This window comes from Stigmatopora argus, chromosome 10 (genome assembly GCF_051989625.1).
Source record: "Stigmatopora argus isolate UIUO_Sarg chromosome 10, RoL_Sarg_1.0, whole genome shotgun sequence".
NCBI lineage: Eukaryota > Metazoa > Chordata > Actinopteri > Syngnathiformes > Syngnathidae > Stigmatopora > Stigmatopora argus.
Window position 1 is genome coordinate 11,805,577 of NC_135396.1, and position 18,393 is coordinate 11,823,969.

Sequence of the window (18,393 nt, forward strand, 5' to 3'; positions counted from 1 at the left end):
GCAGCCATTACAAGTATACTCAAGTAGGCTACAGTATACTGCATTCAATGTTTTGGGTTTGGCTCGTCTTTAAATGTGCATGGTTATGCAATAGTTTGCCTGTACAGCTGGGACTGTTGTGAAAATAAGCATTGATGGAGGAAGTGGTTCGGTTATTTGGTCTGTGAGTTTGTGTTTCAAGGGCATATTGACTGAACACAGCTGTGTACTTGAATGACAGGCTCTCAACATGCTTGCTTCAAATCCCACATTTCCTGAGGATGTTGTGACTGATGCACTTAAAACATCCAAATGTAGACATACAAAGAATACATTTTAGTTTCATGATCATCCAATAACTCATTTCCATATACGTATAACTGAAACTGTTGAATGATTCACTAGCATTGTATTTTCTTACATTCCCAATAATTCAGTGTTTTTAAATATTCGTATCCTACTGATGATCGCTCTTGGGTAATCGTTTAACCAACCATTAGACTGTTTTCCATCATTTTTGTTTGAGCAAAATCTGTGTTTATGCGACTATAAATGTGACAACTTGCATGTTAAATAACATTGCCAAGTACATTTCAGGTGTCTCTGATGTCACAAGCGATGACTGACTATCTGAAATACCCGCGTTTGAAATGCCAAAACACTTGTGGCATTTAAAATGTCAGCCCACAGCAATTTTATTTTATTGACATCTTTCTCCACTATTAAACAGCAGAAAATGAAATTCCATTATTCTTCAAATCCTTTCCACATAATTCTTTCTGCTGGGATGACAGATAAAGAGTCTTTCCATTTGTCACATACGTGATTGCCACTTACAAGCAATTACTGGTATTCTACTGTGAGTAGTGAGTGACATTTGTTTCCCAAATATAAGAATTAATCCCTTTCTTGGACATGATTAAGTAGAATTAGAACCTTTAATTTCATTGTCTATCAGAAAAAGCAAGCAAAATACTTGACACATTATACATAAATAGTTTTAATCATTATGCTTAATTTTGTTTTAACACTTCTAAAATCATATAAAACTGACTTTTATTACAAAACCTGAGATTTTAAGTAGCAGTCAATTTAAAAAGCGGTGCGTGGATTTGAGATGAAGGCAGTTATTCCTTTAACCATTTTTGCAGATGTAAGAAGATTTGATCTCTAGCAAGGGTTAGCTGGAGGAGATCATCAACACTGGCAGGGTACATGTTGGCACAGTGGGCTGTTCCTGTATCACAAAAAAAAATACAGGACATGCCAATAGGAGTAAATATTAGGGGTGGAATGAGAACATGCAATCAATGGTTTGGTATAGACCACAGGTGTCAAAGTGGCGGCAAACGGGCCGAATCTGGTCTGCTGCATCATTTTGTGTGGCCCGAGAAAGTAAATGATGAGTGCCAACTTTCTGTTTTATGATGAAATTCAACTGGAGATTGTAGATTATTTTCTGTGTGTCCAAAAATGATCTATCGATTAGCATGATCAAGAAAGCTGTCAATTTATTAATCGATTCATTTTGGCAGCCTAGTTGGAAGACATAATGGCCCGCCAGATGTAATTGAAACTACCATGTGGCCCGCGACAAAAAAATGAGTTTGACACCCCTGGTCTAGACAGCTTTTGGTCTACAGTTCAATACATTTTTGGTACATGCTTAGTCCATGAAAGGAACAATAGTTGTTTTGTCATATTTATTTCTATATTAAATTCTCTTGTACTGAACAATTTAACTTGGTTAACGCCTTGTCCTGTGAGAGGTCGCCACAGCAAATCAACTTTTCCCATTTCACCCTGTCCTTTGCATCCTCCTCCCTCTTCTCCTACACCAGGCACTTTCATGTCCGCACTCAACCTCCATGACCTCTAGCTCTCTTCCCTGGTAGTTCCACCCTCAACATCCTTTTACCAATATAATCTCTATCTCTCCTCTTGACAAGGCCAAACCATTGAAGTCTGGTCAATGATCCTGTCTTCAAAATGCTTAACCTTCACTTATTGTCTCATTCCTAATCCTATCCAACCTTTTCACTCCTAAGGAGAACCTAAACATATTCATTTCTGCTAGTTCTAGCACCGCCTCCTGTGTTTTGCTCAGAGCTACGATCTCTAAGGCATATATCATGGTTGGTCTACCACTGACCTGTAAACTTTTCCTTATGTCGCAGGACAAACAAGACATCCTTCTTGCCTATTGAGGTAGGAGTGTGATTGTGACGTGCGCTGGCAACCAATTCAGCGTCTAAGCTGCCTACTGCCTAAAGTTGGCTGGGATGGACTCCAGCACCCCCTGTGAGAATAAGTGGAACAGAAAATAATTTAAGGACAAGTTAGTTATGACTTGCAAAACTTGTCATAGGTAAACAGGCTGTTATTTTTTTTAAAATTAATTTTATACATGTGACGTAGCAATACAGACACGTAAGAAATTTGCCTTCATTGAATCTCCTGAAAGCAGTAGAAATCAATTAAATTAATGCATAATTGCTAATATTATCTCAATTATATTTTTTAAATCATCCCAATGGCTGCGACATAGGCTTGGATAAAAATGTAAATTGATTGTTAAAAAAAAGAACAAATTCATGAATGAATATTGGATAGTTGTGCTTTGTTGAACATATACAATATGATTTTTTTAAATCGAATCAGTACTCCAAAAATACTTGCTATTGTTGCCATTGAATATTAGAATTTTCCTTGAGATGCAGCACATTTTCAATGGCCACATACTCTTACTCACCTTTAATAAAAACGGCTGGAAGTTCATCCGAGATGTTTTGAGTGATTCCCAATGCATGCCAGGGGTCAATGGACCCATTGGGGAAAACGATTCTGGTGGAGTGGACGTCATAGCCGCCATAATACTCGTTGGTTTCAGCCACAGATTCAGCAAGTTGCTCAGCACTGACATTGTAGTAGTCTTCACACTGTTTCACATGATACCTATGTAGATGGGAAGACAAAATTAGGAAAGGAAAATTAAATATAAAAACAGTTTTTTTAATGTGTCGCCTACTTACTCCAGAGGGAAGCCAGAAAATGGCTGGTTTGGTGAATCAGTGCTTTGATAAAATCCAAATTCAGTGCAGGTCTGGTAGACCCACTGTCTCCCTGGCAACAAACAATTAGCTCACAGCTAACAAATTCACTTGATTGATGGAAACATAACTACAGCCCACACAACAGAATATCTCATGTGAAACACAAAAAGTCAAAGTAATTTAAAAAGAAGACAAATTGCAAATAAATTAAGCTATTATGGGTACTTCATGGCAATCAATGCTTTTCTTTTTCTTTCATGAGACCACTTTCTGTTGTGACACTCCAGCCCACCCACTCATGAAAGTGAGGCTGGGAACCTGAAAAACTGTCTGGTTACAGTATCAGTGGTTAAATTATACTGTAAAAGGTTTAATTTATTGTAGAACAGAAACCACAAACATTTATTTCGGCTCTGTATTATTTTTTTCAGGAAACAGTTATATGTTGTGGTTTTTAAGTTGGTAAAAAATACAGCAGAATAAAGTGATTTCCTGGTATCCTCAGTCTTGTATTTCTGTAAGACCTTCTACCTTTTTAATTGCTTTTGAAATCTTCAGCATGACATAATTTACTCTGTGTCACTAGCGCTGTCGACAGAAAGGGTGGCACCTCACCAAAGGCGCAAACACCCAAAAGATATAACAGAGGATTATTGAGAGTGTGTATGCAACAGCAGAAATATTATTTGTTTTATGAGAAAATTACACCTAAAATGAAATATGATATTTGAAATTATTAAAAATGCTTTTGCCCATGCCTCAAGCTGGCATTTCTCTCAGACTTTCTGCCTTTTTGGTGGCTTTGCAAATTTTCAGCATGACATCATCTACTCTGTGTCATTAGAGCTGTCGACGCAGGCATGGCACTTCACCAAATGCCCGAAGACCAATAAGAAATAACAGGATAATCCAAAGAGTGTATGTAACAGAGGAAAGATTAAACTTTAACGGAAAAAAATAATCACACCAAAAAGGAAAGATTATATTTAAAAGACATGGAAATCCTTTTGCCCATGGAACAAACATATACTCATTCTCACCTCCCCCTGCGGCTGGCCCATCCCAGGATGTATTAGTCATGTCTCTCAGATTGTTGTTGAAGCTCACATCCAGACATTTCATTGAAAATGTGTCCATCATGAGGCGGGCCACAGCAACATATCGAGCGTACGGGTCTCCCAGTGAAGTGTCTGACATCACCTCACAAAGGACTTTGATTGTGATGTTGCTAACTATACCCTATAAAACAAAACAAGCACCCGTCACAGGTGCACATTTGCACCCGTCACAGGTCTGTGATTAATTTTTACGGGAAGCAAATGGAAAAGTAGTTAGCACGTAGTTCACAACCAGGACATTGTGGTTTGAATCTCCACTGGAACATTTGTGTGAAATTGCTGTCCCAGTGATTGCAGGGATTTTCTCAGGGTGCTCCGATTTCTCACAATAACCCCAAAACACACCTCTCAGGCTAAATGAAGACTCTAAAATCAATGGTGTCAAACTTATTTCTGTACAGAAGGGCCTTAAAATCTCACATCCTAATGTTATTCTGCTCTGCATGACTTTTCATTGCATTACATATTACTCTTATTTTTACCTACTGTACAATGGATTCCTTTCGGTTACCTTAAACCTGAAAGTTTGCTCAGAAACTGTGTGTCACAGAAGCAGTTACTGGCGATGTTTCTCTCCTTGTGATATTCTCAGTGGCAAGCTGATTCTTTTGGGTTTTTTCCAAGGTATATATTTAACTTTAAGGCCACAGGAATCCACACAGTCAAAAAGGCTTTCGTCACTTTTTACATAACAATTTACAATCTGAATCATATCCTCTTGAGTCACCGTAGGGCACAGAAATCGGAAGAGAGTAATAAAGAAAAGATTATCATTGTAAAACTTAAAAAAACAAATTCTAATTCAGCCAATCACCTCAGAAACATTATTTAGGAGGCTAAGTGTAAGGTTATTTAGGGATTTTATTTATTTCACTCACTTTTCGGTCTGTTGTGTCATTTTAATCAATGACGTATGTGTCAACTGTATTGCAACAGAACACATTTTTGTAAATATGGTTTCCAGGGACAGAATACATTTATTTAGAGACTCTATTTAGGGCTCCATTACAACATGTCTATTATCGCTTACCTCAAAATCCCTCTTGTCTTCGTTATATTGGACCACATCCATGAAGTTACCAGCAAGTATTTCCAGGAAGTAGGCAGAATCTGTCTCGGTCTGAATCTGCAGTTTGGAACATAAGCTGCATGGGTGTAAGAAGAAAAGAAGGAGAGCAAAAACAAGAACAAGGTTAAGAATATAGTAACTACACGGTTTTGGAATTAACCACTAGTAAATACAGTCAACTGGCAGAAAGCAATTTACATCTTTTAGAATTACAAAAAAAATGTTTGGGCATTACTGTATGTCATACTGGACAATAGCATACTGCATTATGTTAAGATTTGCTTGTGAGCTTTGTGGCTGCATGAGGATATAACTTCTTTAACGATCTTCAGGATATTACATTAGACTAAAATAAAATTTGGGATGCCATTTTAAATTACAGGTGCACCTAATGTGCACTGCATTTTTGTACGTAATAAAAGTACACAGAACAATGTTTTAACTCTTAACTATTAATATGAGATAAGTCAGGATACCATTTTTAAATGACTTTGGAATGATCAAACAGAAAGAGTCCCTAATTTGTATGAAATCACTTTACTTGAAGTCTTTGGTGATGTTTTCATAGGTTGTGGGATCATTGAGTCGCTCTACTAGTGTGTCTGAAGCCTTTTTTACCAGTAGAGGACACTCTGTGCTCTCGGAAGCCAGTGAGCGTCCCACAACCTCCAAGTACTCTGGGAAAGAAATATGGAGGCAAAAAGAGGTGGAAATAAGGAAAAACAAACAAGTCTGCTGAAGAAAGAACATGACAGCAAAACTGTTGATAAAATTACAGTTCTCTTATAGTTCAGACAAAATAACTATATCAGTCTTCAAATGGTGTAAGATTTGAGAAATTGTATCTGTGGCAATAATAGAGAGTGCAGTGTTGTTTTAGAAAACATAACACCTTCTGGTGCTGTTGACACAGGTGGAAAAGAGATAAGAACAGTTCCCAGTGCTTACTATATCTGTGTTTTGTCTGTGACCTAGTCACTGAGATAGTGTTTAATATGTAAGACTCTATTTAAGATTACATTAAATATTTAAAATCAACTATAATTTCGAGTGTCTTTGTTTGCAGTTTTCTAGCCTTTGAAAACTCAACATTTTTGAGTGGATAAAACTCTGAAAAATATTTAAATTACATATAAAATGCACTCGTCGTGGCATTAGCCATCTTCTATGTGAACTGTTCTGTTGTTTATAATGTATTTTCAGTTTGTTGTTAATAATGCTTGCTTGCATTCTACCTGGAAAGTTGACTGTCGTATGAATCGGAGCACTGGTAGCTGCAGAGGCATGCACCAGATGAGGATACTTCAGCCTGAACCAGGCTGCTAGAGAGCCTGGGTACGACCCCCCAAATGCTACCCACTTCATGTTGACCAGTCCTTTGGTGTCAGCCATTACAGTGCGAAAGTGGGCCAGGTCAGCCAAAGCCTGTCGGCTACTGAGGAACCGCAAGTTTTCCGTGCTCAGGTCACTAAATGAGAACAAAAATATTCATTCATTCATTTCACCACAGCTTATCCTCACAAGAGTTGAAGGGTGTTGTAGCCTATCCCAGCCTACTTTTGCCAGTAGGGGAGGTCAGCCTGATTCAGCAAATTATAGGGCACACTGAGATGAACAACCATTCAGGGTCAAACACCTAGGGACAATTTAGAGCAGGGGTGCCTAACTCCGGTCCTCGAGGGCCCCTATCCAGTCTGATTTCCAAGTCTTCCTCCACCAAGACACCCAAATCAAATAGTCAGGATCATTATGAAGCTCCAGGACAGCTTGCTGATTCAGGTGGGGTAGAGGAGGGAGCTATAGAAAACAGACTGGATAGGGCCCCTCGCAAAAAGAGCACAAAATATTAATTTTAAATTGCATCTGTGTGACAAGGCATCTGATTTGAAGAGGTATGTTGCCCTCTACTGGTGGGACAGCTAAAATTAAAGCCTTAACCCTAAATGCCTCATAGGTATGAAATCTGAGTAATTTTGTGATATTTTTTTCTCTTCTAATAGGAGAATTATCATTTAAATAAATACATTAAACTACACTACTATCTAAATATTTAAAAAAATTTAGGACAAATGTGAAATGTTGTAGTCTTTTTGTTCCTATGGACATTCAAAGGCCCAGAGTTAAAAATAATTTTAATTTGATGTCAGTTATTTAGTGTTGTGGGTTAAACGGTGTTAAAAATTGCCCAGGAAAATTTTATGATAATTGAAAATGATATTGCCAATTTGATCAGATGCCCATCCATGGTTTACTAAATAATACCACTTCTCTTCATTCGTGTCATGAACGAAAGGGAATGTCCAGTTCTGCATGCCACCAATATGCTAAGATTATTTTGACATTAATTACCTGAAAAAGCTGAAGTGAATATGTTTTACATTCCAATTTAACTAAGATCAGACTAGCACAATCAGCCCTACAAGTTAAAATATATTTGATGTCCATCGCCAACAATGGCAGAGAACTAATAGTGTAAATTTATAGAGATTTATAGCTAAAAATAAAAGGCAGGAGTTAAAAAAAAAGCAACATACACTGTTGGATGACTCTTTCCATAGAAGCGATGCTCCAACATAAAGCAAATTGCTCCCAGTTTCTCTGCATAAGTGAGCCAGGTACCATGTTGCATCCAAGCTGGATTGGCTGGACCCTCTCCACCGATCATAAGAAACACAGGCCCACCAGGCTTATAGAAGGCATCATTCACAAAGTACCTCTGAGGACAGAAAATTGAGAATAGACAATATCCTCTATCTTTACTTTGCATCAGTGACATTCACAATCATTTTACTCTCAAACTGTCTAAGAGGGGATACTTTTTCCCCTGTATATTAAAAAACATATTAATAATGAGTGGTGCAGAAAAAACATTACTATACCTGCTTCCACATTCTGACGTCTGCTCCATTGAAGTGATCTAGTTTCTGCATGAACCATTGCTCGTCGGACGCAGGTCTGTGTATGTCATTAAACCTACCAAAACCTTTGAGTCGTCCCTCTCCAACCACTAGAACTGCAAACAGAAAAGTTAATTTACAGAAAACAAATCCATGGGTATGTAAAGCCATGTTGACAGAAGTAGGAAACACAAGCATATGACTTGTGCAGTCAGTCATATGACTTTGCTACTTTAGGTGCACGGGACAAATGTAATTTTTGTGTGTTAGTTTGTTTTTTTACAAATTTCGTAAGACATATAAGATATGTTTTAATGTAGCAAGATATATTGTATATGTTTTTAGTGTTGATAAAGAAACGTAAAAACAAAAACATGCACACAATCAAACGTCACCTTTCAAAAACACCACAATGCATACCAAACTAACATATAAATGAAACATGTAATGAAACATGCTTTAAAATTTCTTAAAATAGAAAAACTTTTTGATAAATATAGATTGATTTCCTTATATTTCAAACTAGTCAAATTATGCTTTTTTTCAATGAAAGCGTTCAAATTTTAATGTATTAGATTATTCCCACATTTTCTCGTCAGTGAAGTATACATGGCGAAACAACGGCATTAATATTTATGACCAGTAGAGGCAGTACATAAAAAACTCACAAAAATTCGGAACGTAAAAGAAGATACCTTTCCGGTTCCCCCCGTTTCATTTTGCTATCTGTCGGTAGTAGATTTTTAGTGGTTTGCAACCATGGAGGATTCTAAAAACAAAGAGAAGAAGCCGTCTGAAAAATCCGATGAGAATGAAAAGAACAAGGAAAAGGACTCGCAGCCTTCAGGAAAGGATAAAGAGAAGAAAGAGGAGCAAGAATTGGTAAATGCCAGAAAGTCGTTGTTGATTAAAGCTGCCGGGTTATTTTGCTAAGTCACCGCCACTATGACAACATGGTTGAACAGGCTAGCCTCTCTGTCATTGTCATTCCCGATTCGAGCATAGTTCACTTATTTGTGTTGTCGTCTGTTTCTAGATACGAAAGTGCTATATTACAGTCTATTGTGATCGCTTTCGCGTTACCCAAACAAATTCCGCGATAAAACGGCCCCTTGAAACAAGCTAGCCGGAAAGCTAAATTTAGCAAATATTGCTAAATCTAAACTTGTCTGCTACACCAAATGTCGAATCTCTGTTGTATTGTAAACCTGTGTATCATTTCCATGTTGTATTCGTATTTGTGTAGTTATTCTCTGGATTTCCCGGACTACATGTACATCAATAGGATGTCCACTTTACAAATGTTTCGCTGATGAATGAAATAGTTTCATGATGTGTGTGCCATTTATGATTTAAAAGTAAAACTATTTATTGACTGAAGGAGTCTCAGTAATTCTGTTTTCACTTTCAGTCTGAAGAAGATAAGCAATTACAAGAGGATTTGGAAATGATGGTTGAGAGACTGGGCGTGAGTATTACTCATGAATACACCAAATTATATACATAATGTTAGAGAATAAAACTCAAAACTCATCCTTACCTTTACCCTTATTTGCAGGAAAAGGATACATCCTTGTACCGTCCTGCACTGGAAGAGCTACGTAGGCTAATACGCTCATCAACCACCTCGATGACATCCGTGCCCAAGCCTTTAAAGTTTTTGCGACCACATTATGGGAAGCTTAAAGAAATCTATGAAGGCATGTCTCCAGGGGAAAACAAGGTATGGCTAAAAAAGTAGAGTAGCATTGAGAAAAATACACTTAACAAATATTCGGATTAAGATCACCTACAGATTTCCGTTGAGTTTAAACTTTGCAAACCATGCATGTCGAAATGGTTTTCGGGTACGCTTAACTGGGTAACTCGAATTATTTTAAATTGTTCTTTTTTTGCAGCGTTTTTGTGCAGATGTAGCATCAGTGCTGGCCATGACAATGAGTGGAGAGAGGGAGTGTCTCAAGTACCGCCTGCTGGGCTCCCAGGAAGAGTTGGCTTCCTGGGGACACGAATATGTTCGGTAATTCCTAACAATTAAATATAATCATTGAATGAATTTTCATAGCCACACAAACGGATGCCCAAAACAGTTGGCACACTATGAATTCTGAATAAAAACTTTGTCATGTGTATAAAGGCCAAATTTCAATATTTTCTTCCTAATAGAACATGGATGCTAGCCCAAAGGTTTAAACTGAGGAAATGTATAATTTTATGCATCAAATGTGTTGATTTTTAAATTCCAAATTTGAAACAAATCTCCCCCCAAAAGGTAGAGCATGGCCATTGCTAACCACATCTTTTTCTACGCAGTCATGATGCTGTAATTACTGCCACGTGTGGCCTGGCATTATCCTTTTTAAAGTGGAAAGTTTTCTCTAAAAGTGATGACTTCTGGATGGGTGCATTTGTTTTTATGGAACTTGATTATACCTTTCTGCATTGAGCTAAATCCCCATGCCACATGCAGAATCCCGATATTTTTCAAATGCGAGTTGTTAATTCGGAAGAAGTCATTGCTAAAGTCTTAGGTAAAGAACCAAGTACATTCCTTATGTTCATGTTTTACAGGCATCTGGCTGGTGAGGTGGCAAAAGAGTGGCAGGAGGTGGAGGAGAATGATAAGACCCAACAGGAGACCTTGTTGAAACTGGTGAAGGAAATTGTACCTTACAACATGGCACACAATGCTGAGCACGAGGCTTGTGATCTCTTGATGGAAATTGAGAGGCTGGAGATGCTTGAGGAATACATTGACGAGAATGCTTATGGCAAGGTTTGCCTCTATCTTACAAGGTAGGCCCGGTTACAATGTATGCTTTAGAATGTTTATTGATAAAATATTTGACCCATTTGTTTGCCACTGTTGCAGTTGTGTGAGCTATGTTCCGGAGCCAGAAAACTCTGCACTTCTTCGGTGTGCCTTGAAAATCTTCAGGAAGTTCAACCGTTATCCCGAAGCTCTTCGATTGGCTCTGATGCTCAATGATGTAGAGCTTGTAGAAAACATCTTCACTTCCTGCAAAGATATGTGAGGACATTTTGACGTGTAGCAGTACATTTTAAAATTGTTTCCTTACATTAGTGTTTCAGTTTTAATAGTTTGAGTTACTAATTCCTAATGTGTTGCAGAGTTATTCAAAAGCAGATGTCCTTCATGCTTGGCCGCCATGGCATGTTCTTGGAACTTAGTGAGTTTGTGGACGTTTATGAGGATCTGACAGAGATCATGTCCAATGTGCAGCTCAACAGCAATTTCTTGGCACTGGCCAGGGAGGTAGGCAAATGAAGGTTTCAAGGAGAAATTCAGAATTCAACATTTTCAAACACCACTTGTGTATATTTATTGTTTGATGTTTTTAACTTTTAATGGAACGTTTTGTAAAATTGTAGATTTTTTCTTTTTAAATCTTATTTTGTACTTACGTTTGAAATATTTAGTGAAACAATGGGAAAAAAAATCTCAAACATCACAAATGTGTTTGTTTCAGACAGAAATAGTAAGGTATACAAAATTTTGCTGATTAGAAGTGTGAAAATACAATAATATTGTAATATATTGCAATATTTTGTACCCAAATAGGATATCAATATGATTGCACCAAGAATCGATGTATCGTTTTTAAAAGGTGTAGCTTTTTAATTAAGGGTTTCAGTCCCCACTCTTGGTTTAAATTTTATTTCTTTTTAACATTCAACCAAGAAGTTTGATTTTGGTGTGTTGTCCCTAGTATTGACTTCAACTTCAGTAAATGTTGTGCCTATACTCAAACTCAGACCATCATCTGACTCGTTTTGTTTCACTAGTTCTATCAATATACACTTTATTGTAAAGGTAAACCACATCATGTTGTAACACCCTCATCCTGACCTCCACAGTTGGATATCATGGAACCCAAAGTCCCAGATGACATCTACAAAACACACCTGGAAAATAATAGTGAGTCGTGTGTGTACACAGCTTGCATGTTAAAAGGAAAATTGGGCATTAGCTTTATTTTAAGCTTTTTGTTGTTGTTCTTGTAAGCATCCAATATTAAAATATCTTCTTTTATATAAATTATTCATTTAATATTCCATTTACATAGACCAATAATTAGTTTTTTTTTATGTGTACATGTCCTGTGATAAACTCAATGCTTCACCTTTGTATTTTAAAGGATTTGGAGGTAGTGGCTCCCAAGTGGACTCAGCCCGGATGAACCTGGCCTCTTCCTTTGTCAATGGCTTTGTTAATGCTGCATTTGGGCAAGACAAGTTGTTAACAGATGATGGCAACAAATGGTTGTACAAGAACAAGGACCATGGTACAGATACTTACTTATAGCAATTATGTATCTTTATTGCATCCATGTATTTCTGATCATTTCAATATAATATGAAACTTTTAAGGTATGTTGAGTGCTGCAGCCTCTCTGGGGATGATCTTGCTTTGGGATGTGGATGGCGGTCTGACCCAAATTGATAAATATCTTTATTCATCTGAGGACTACATTAAGGTAAATTATCCATTGAACAAGTTTATTGAGCTGAGTTTGAGATAAAAGTCATACCGTCACAGCCATTGCTGTAAATTAAAACGCTAGAGAAAATGGGATCTATATTTTTGCCCAAGTAATCCAAGCACATGTGGTCAGCTTGCTTTATTCTTCTCCCAATTTTATTTTCTGCAGTCTGGTGCCCTCCTTGCCTGTGGTATAGTAAATTCAGGGGTGAGAAATGAATGTGACCCAGCTCTCGCCCTGCTCTCAGACTATGTCCTCCACAACAGTAACACCATGAGGATAGGGGCCATTTTTGGGTGAGAACAAGTTTTAAAAAAAAAAAATAATGCTGAACATGTAATAGTTTTCTGTTTTATTTGACCTACATTGTATAAAATTTAACTTCCACAACGTTACGCTAAATGAAGACTTTCGTAACTAACTTGAGTAAGCACAACTCAAATGTTCATGTTTTCGTCAGTCTCTTGTTTTCAATATTCGTAAACCAACAAGTTAACATTATTAATTAAAATAATAATAAATAAATGACATGTATTACATACAGCTGCCATTCAAAATTTTAAACAATTTCTTCCTTTTATAGATTGGGTCTAGCTTATGCTGGCTCCAATAGAGAAGATGTTCTGTCTCTTCTTCTGCCTGTCATGGGAGACTCAAAATCCAGCATGGAGGTGTCTTTTATTTGGATGTTTATGTGCAGAACTTTTTTGGCATGCTTAAATCTGCAGTGGGTTTATGCAGTTTTATGTTTATTTCCCCCAGGTGGTTGGAGTGACAGCTTTGGCGTGTGGTATGATCGCTGTGGGGTCATGTAATGGTGATGTGACTTCCACCATTGTGCAGACGATCATGGAGAAGAATGAACAAGAGCTAAAAGACACATATGCCCGCTGGCTCCCTCTTGGTTTAGGACTCAACCACTTGGGTAACATTCAATTGCTGCTTTTCTTCATTCTTTTTTAAAAATTTATTTATCACTTTCTTTAATTCTTTTTTTCTTAATTTATTTTATAATCACGATACTCATTTTGGTGTGGGCATATACTTCTAATCATATGCTGAGTTGAAATGAGTAACAATTACATATTCAATGTCTGAGAGTTGAGAATATCTTACTCTGGAGTATAATTATTACAAATTCATTCCGCCACTGAACATCAAGTGGATCAGAGCCGTGACACATGCTGTATAATTTAGCCTTCACACATCAACATTTTCAAAAAATTAAACTATGTCATAACTTTGCTATATTAATTCCCTTTAACAAAGCTCAGTCTGTCACTAAAATTCCGATTTCACACCCGCACGAATGCAAATTTGAATCACTGCCGAACTGAATGAGTAATTGTGACTGTCTTCTATGCAAAAATAAAGTGCTGAATAGGTGATTAAACTGCTACTATTTTCCTTTCAAGTGTCAAAATGAGTTGACATGTTTCTATTCAGTGTTTTTATTTATTTATTTATTTTGCATTGGAAATTCTTCTCGATTACCACTCGAGAGCGGTTCTGTTGTGCTTAATTTAAATAATTGTGCTATTTTCTTTCTTTTACTTATAGGTAAAGGAGAGGCCATTGAGACCACTCTAGCAGCTCTTCAAGTTGTTCCTGAGCCTTTCCGCAGCTTTGCCAACACGCTAGTTGATATTTGTGCTTATGCAGGTTAGTCTGCGACTATTAGTGGGGATTTTAGCCTTTTGCACAAACCAATATCATTGTTTTTGGACTGCCCATAGCAACTGATTGCACTGCTTCCTAGTAAGGACACTAGCTAAAATTACTACTCTTTCGTTATTCGTGGGTGAATCGGTTTTTAAAAAAAATCAGGTATATACATCAATCCTTGTAACTGGATTTTTATTTTTGGCTCATTAATCAGATTAATTAATTACAGAATTAAATATGATACTCTATACAGGACTGATCAAAATGAAATTAGGAATGTATATTTTAGGTATGCATATGCATCATTCTTAGAAACAGATTTTTAAAATTTGTGTTTTTTTTTCTATGGTCTGGTTATTCAAATTAATTTCTTCAGAAATAAAATTGCTACTCCTACTTTATTCATGGACAGATCACAATGAAATTCGGTAGGATTAAATTAATATCCCTATACATTCTAGGGATATGTAGTACACATCGATCCTCCCAGATCTATTTCTATTTTTTTAGGCTGAGAGACGCATGGTTGCCTTTTGGGTCCGTGTTAGTCAGTAGAAGGAGCCAGGTAGGCGTAGTTTGCTTTGAACTTGTTTGATTGAATCTTCTCTGAAGTTGTCACTTGTTGCAGGCTCTGGCAATGTGCTGAAGGTACAGCAACTTCTCCACATCTGCAGTGAGCACTATGAGGCCAAAGAGAAAGAAAAAGAAGATGATAAGGACAAAAAAGACAAAAAAGATAAAGACAAGAAGGACACAGCTGACATGGGCTCCCATCAGGTGAATTTTCATTTTGGGCTGCTATCATCATCAGCTACAACAATATAATATTGATTGTTATAACTGTCACAGGGGGTAGCTGTTCTTGGCATTGCCCTCATTGCCATGGGGGAGGAGATAGGCTCTGAAATGGCACTGAGGACTTTTGGACATCTGGTAAGTACTGCTAGTCACCATATTGGCTTCCACCATTCTCTCTTGGTCTAGTCACTACTGTTGTTGTAGTACGTTCAGGGTGGATGTAATAATTATGCCCATCTCACGACAGATCTACAAAATAAATCATTCCACAAGGACAAATGGAGTCGTTGTTTATATAAAAAAAAATTGCAGATTAAAGACACAGGATAATTGGGGTACTGAGTTTAATGAGGTACCATGTATTGATGGGTACCTCATGGATTAATATGCTTCGGAAATTTCCAATGACACCTGATACACATTAACAATAAAAACTTATAATGGTTATTAGTTCAGACTCTTGAGTTATTTTGCGGTAAATACAATGTCAAAATCAAATATGATAAACCACATTTTTAATTTTATGGTGGGGTGATCTTTTTTTTTCTTTCCCCCTCTCTCTTAATTAAAAACTTGCATATGAAAACTAGCTTTTGAAAAAAAATAATAATAATAACATTGTGGCTTCATTTTTGTGCTACATCTCAACATTAGCTGCGTTATGGTGAACCCACTCTGAGGCGTGCGGTGCCACTTGCTCTGGCTCTCATCTCTGTGTCCAACCCACGTTTGAACATCTTGGACACCCTCAGCAAGTTTTCTCACGATGCTGACCCCGAGGTCTCACACAACTCTATCTTTGCCATGGGCATGGTGGGCAGTGGTGAGTCTGGATATCCTACATTTATAATACCCACACAGTTAACCATTTCATACACATTCATTTTAAACCCAATTATTTCATGTTTCCTCCCCACATTTTTTCCCAGGAACAAATAATGCCCGGCTGGCTGCAATGCTGCGGCAGCTGGCGCAATATCACGCCAAAGACCCGAACAATCTCTTCATGGTTCGACTGGCCCAGGTGTGTGGCGTCGTCACAAAGAGGCCCGTGTGCTAGTGTACGAATAAGTATTGACTTTGCACCGTTTACGTCACTACAGGGTCTGACTCACCTGGGTAAAGGCACACTGACGCTCTGTCCCTACCATAGTGACAGGCAGCTGATGAGTCAGGTTGCCGTGGCTGGGTTGCTCACTGTGCTCGTCTCCTTCCTCGATGTCAAGAACAGTGAGCTCTTGCTGCTTTCACTCATTGCTTTCATCCTTGTTTTAGCATTCATAACACTTGGAAACATTTTTACAGTTTTAGCTCTGAACGTTGTTTTTCAGTTTTTCACACATTTTTTGGGTGCAGAATTCAATGGTTGATCGAAATAACAATGTATTTACTCTTTATTTTTTACAAAGTGAAATCATCAGTAAATTCTCTGCATTGAAATTTCTTCTGTTTGTAACTTTGTGAATTGCAGTAATTCTGGGAAAATCTCACTACATTCTTTACGGCCTGGTTGCTGCCATGCAGCCGCGTATGCTAGTCACCTTTGATGAGGAACTTCGACCCCTACCAGTTTCCGTTAGAGTTGGTCAGGTAAAGCCTCATGTATTATATATATATTATAAAATATTCACCAAAGAGCGAAGTAAATTTCCAAGTCTTATAATGTTTTATTTTAGATATTTTTGGTCAGTAGGAAATTTACAAGTTAGGTTAACCCCGAAATGTGACTGTATTTTTTTTGACATACCTTCATAGGCCGTGGATGTTGTGGGCCAAGCAGGCAAACCAAAGGCCATCACAGGATTTCAGACTCACACAACACCGGTTTTGCTAGCACATGGAGAGAGAGCAGAGTTGGCTACAGAGGAGTACTTACCCGTCACCCCCATCCTGGAGGGCTTTGTTATCCTTCGCAAGAACCCTAACTATGAAACTTAGTATGTTCTGAAACTCCTTCCCCTTAGCCCCTGAACTCATTGTATTTTCAAGGGTAACCCAACATGCTTCTCTGCCATCTTTAGATCTTTACTTTATTGCCGTAAAGAGCAATGGTATGATGGAAACCTAACCTGTCTTTATCAAAGAATGGTTGGGCTCTGGGTAATTTAACTGTTAATACATTAGAGAGGTTCACCAGGAACTTATCTAATCAACATTAAGCTGCCCTTCCTGGCTATTGGCTTAAATTCAAACATCTTCAATTCAACAACCATCCATAGCCCTGCTGTAAATGTTACCCTTATCACAATTTTCACTCAGCCTTATTCATTGCAACAGATATTTTTGTCCCCATTATTTACATCAGATATAATTTGTCATCAAAACATTGAACAGTTGGTTTCTTATATCCTTTTTTTTAGTTTTGGTAAAGTACTGTAAAGGTTTGTTGAAAAATAAAACATGGATACACATTGTGAAATTAACATTGTACTGTTCTTTTTAATGTTGGATTTTTAGTTCATCTCTGAAGATCATTTATTTGGACTACATTTCTAATATAAACTACTTGCATTCATTTACTGTAACAGTTTTACAAATTTTACATCTTTCAAAATGTGATTCCTATTGATAATCTGTGCCAAAATCACAAATTTGTCATTTACAAATGGAAACTTCAACTAAAATGACCGAGCTTGAGCTATTCTACAGAGAAAATGTGCAAAGGTTTCAGGTTAATGTGCAAAACTGGTAGAGATCTACCACTAAAGACTTAGAGCTGTAAAAAGGGTATTCTACAAGGTAATGACTAAGAGTGGCTGAACACTTATAAACCACATTTTTCAGTTTTTTTTAATACTAAAAATAAAATAAAATAATGGCTCGACAGTGAAAGAGGGGTTTGCAAGTCTGCCTCACTGTTCTGACATCAAGGGATCAATTTGGCCTTCCTGTGCGGAGTTTCATATTTTCGTGTGTGGGTTTTCTGTGGGTACACCTGCTCGTAGCTATAAATCTTTAATGGCAAAAAAAATGCACACTTGAGTGTGGTCATGCTTTTAGGACAAAAAGGCTCAATGTTTAATTTCTGTTTACTATTTTCAATTCAGATTTGAATGTTTTTGGTGTTACATTTGGCTTAAGTTATGCATTGTTATAGAAAAAGTCAAACGACAACAACAAAAAGTTTTTGCAGTGTACAATGCTCTTGTGGGAAAAATAATTGAGAGATGGTTGAAATTCCAGTGGCTGTGAAACCTGGAACTATCAGGTCTGCATTAAAAAGATTACTAATTAATGTATTCATTAATTTTGTTTTATCCTCACAAGTCTCACGGGGGTGCTGGAGCCTATCCCAGTTGACTTGGGCAC

At 37.4% G+C, this 18,393-nt stretch overlaps 2 protein-coding genes across 2 annotated transcripts; one reads left to right on the plus strand and one right to left on the minus strand.

The window, feature by feature from the left end:
• Positions 1-649: 649 nt before the first annotated feature.
• On the minus strand, positions 650-8,339 carry prss59 (serine protease 59, putative). The gene is made up of 9 exons (XM_077612126.1): positions 8,099-8,339; positions 7,754-7,935; positions 6,455-6,687; positions 5,761-5,896; positions 5,181-5,295; positions 4,073-4,271; positions 3,012-3,102; positions 2,732-2,934; positions 650-1,216 (listed from the first exon to the last, which is right to left on the minus strand). Exons 1-9 carry the CDS (start codon positions 8,333-8,335, stop codon positions 1,107-1,109), a joined length of 1,506 nt encoding a protein of 501 aa, XP_077468252.1. The 5' UTR covers positions 8,336-8,339; the 3' UTR covers positions 650-1,106.
• A 464-nt stretch (positions 8,340-8,803) lies between these two features.
• psmd2 (proteasome 26S subunit ubiquitin receptor, non-ATPase 2) lies at positions 8,804-17,507 on the plus strand. Its single transcript, XM_077611888.1, has 21 exons — positions 8,804-8,998; positions 9,528-9,584; positions 9,675-9,839; positions 10,015-10,136; positions 10,688-10,912; positions 10,989-11,147; positions 11,249-11,393; positions 11,996-12,056; positions 12,277-12,423; positions 12,509-12,615; positions 12,790-12,917; positions 13,205-13,292; positions 13,384-13,546; positions 14,182-14,283; positions 14,915-15,063; positions 15,136-15,219; positions 15,739-15,907; positions 16,014-16,108; positions 16,188-16,314; positions 16,556-16,674; positions 16,840-17,507. The coding sequence occupies exons 1-21, from the start codon at positions 8,876-8,878 to the stop codon at positions 17,020-17,022; spliced, it is 2,718 nt and encodes a 905-aa protein (XP_077468014.1). The 5' UTR covers positions 8,804-8,875; the 3' UTR covers positions 17,023-17,507.
• Positions 17,508-18,393: the final 886 nt, after the last annotated feature.

What these genes read in the sequence shown, in the direction of transcription:
- prss59 (XM_077612126.1), bottom strand. Translation starts at nt 8,335, where the DNA reads ATGACTGACTGCACAAGTCATATGCTTGTGTTTCCTACTTCTGTCAAC. An exon ending in TACGACAGTCAACTTTCCAG is followed by an intron (nt 5,897 to 6,454) that starts GTAGAATGCAAG and finishes TTTCTTTCCCAG; the next exon opens with AGTACTTGGAGGTTGTGGGA. An exon ending in AACATCACCAAAGACTTCAA is followed by an intron (nt 5,296 to 5,760) that starts GTAAAGTGATTT and finishes ACACCCATGCAG; the next exon opens with CTTATGTTCCAAACTGCAGA.
- psmd2 (XM_077611888.1), top strand. Translation starts at nt 8,876, where the DNA reads ATGGAGGATTCTAAAAACAAAGAGAAGAAGCCGTCTGAAAAATCCGAT. An exon ending in GTTTGCCTCTATCTTACAAG is followed by an intron (nt 10,913 to 10,988) that starts GTAGGCCCGGTT and finishes CCACTGTTGCAG; the next exon opens with TTGTGTGAGCTATGTTCCGG. An exon ending in TGAGGACTTTTGGACATCTG is followed by an intron (nt 15,220 to 15,738) that starts GTAAGTACTGCT and finishes TCTCAACATTAG; the next exon opens with CTGCGTTATGGTGAACCCAC.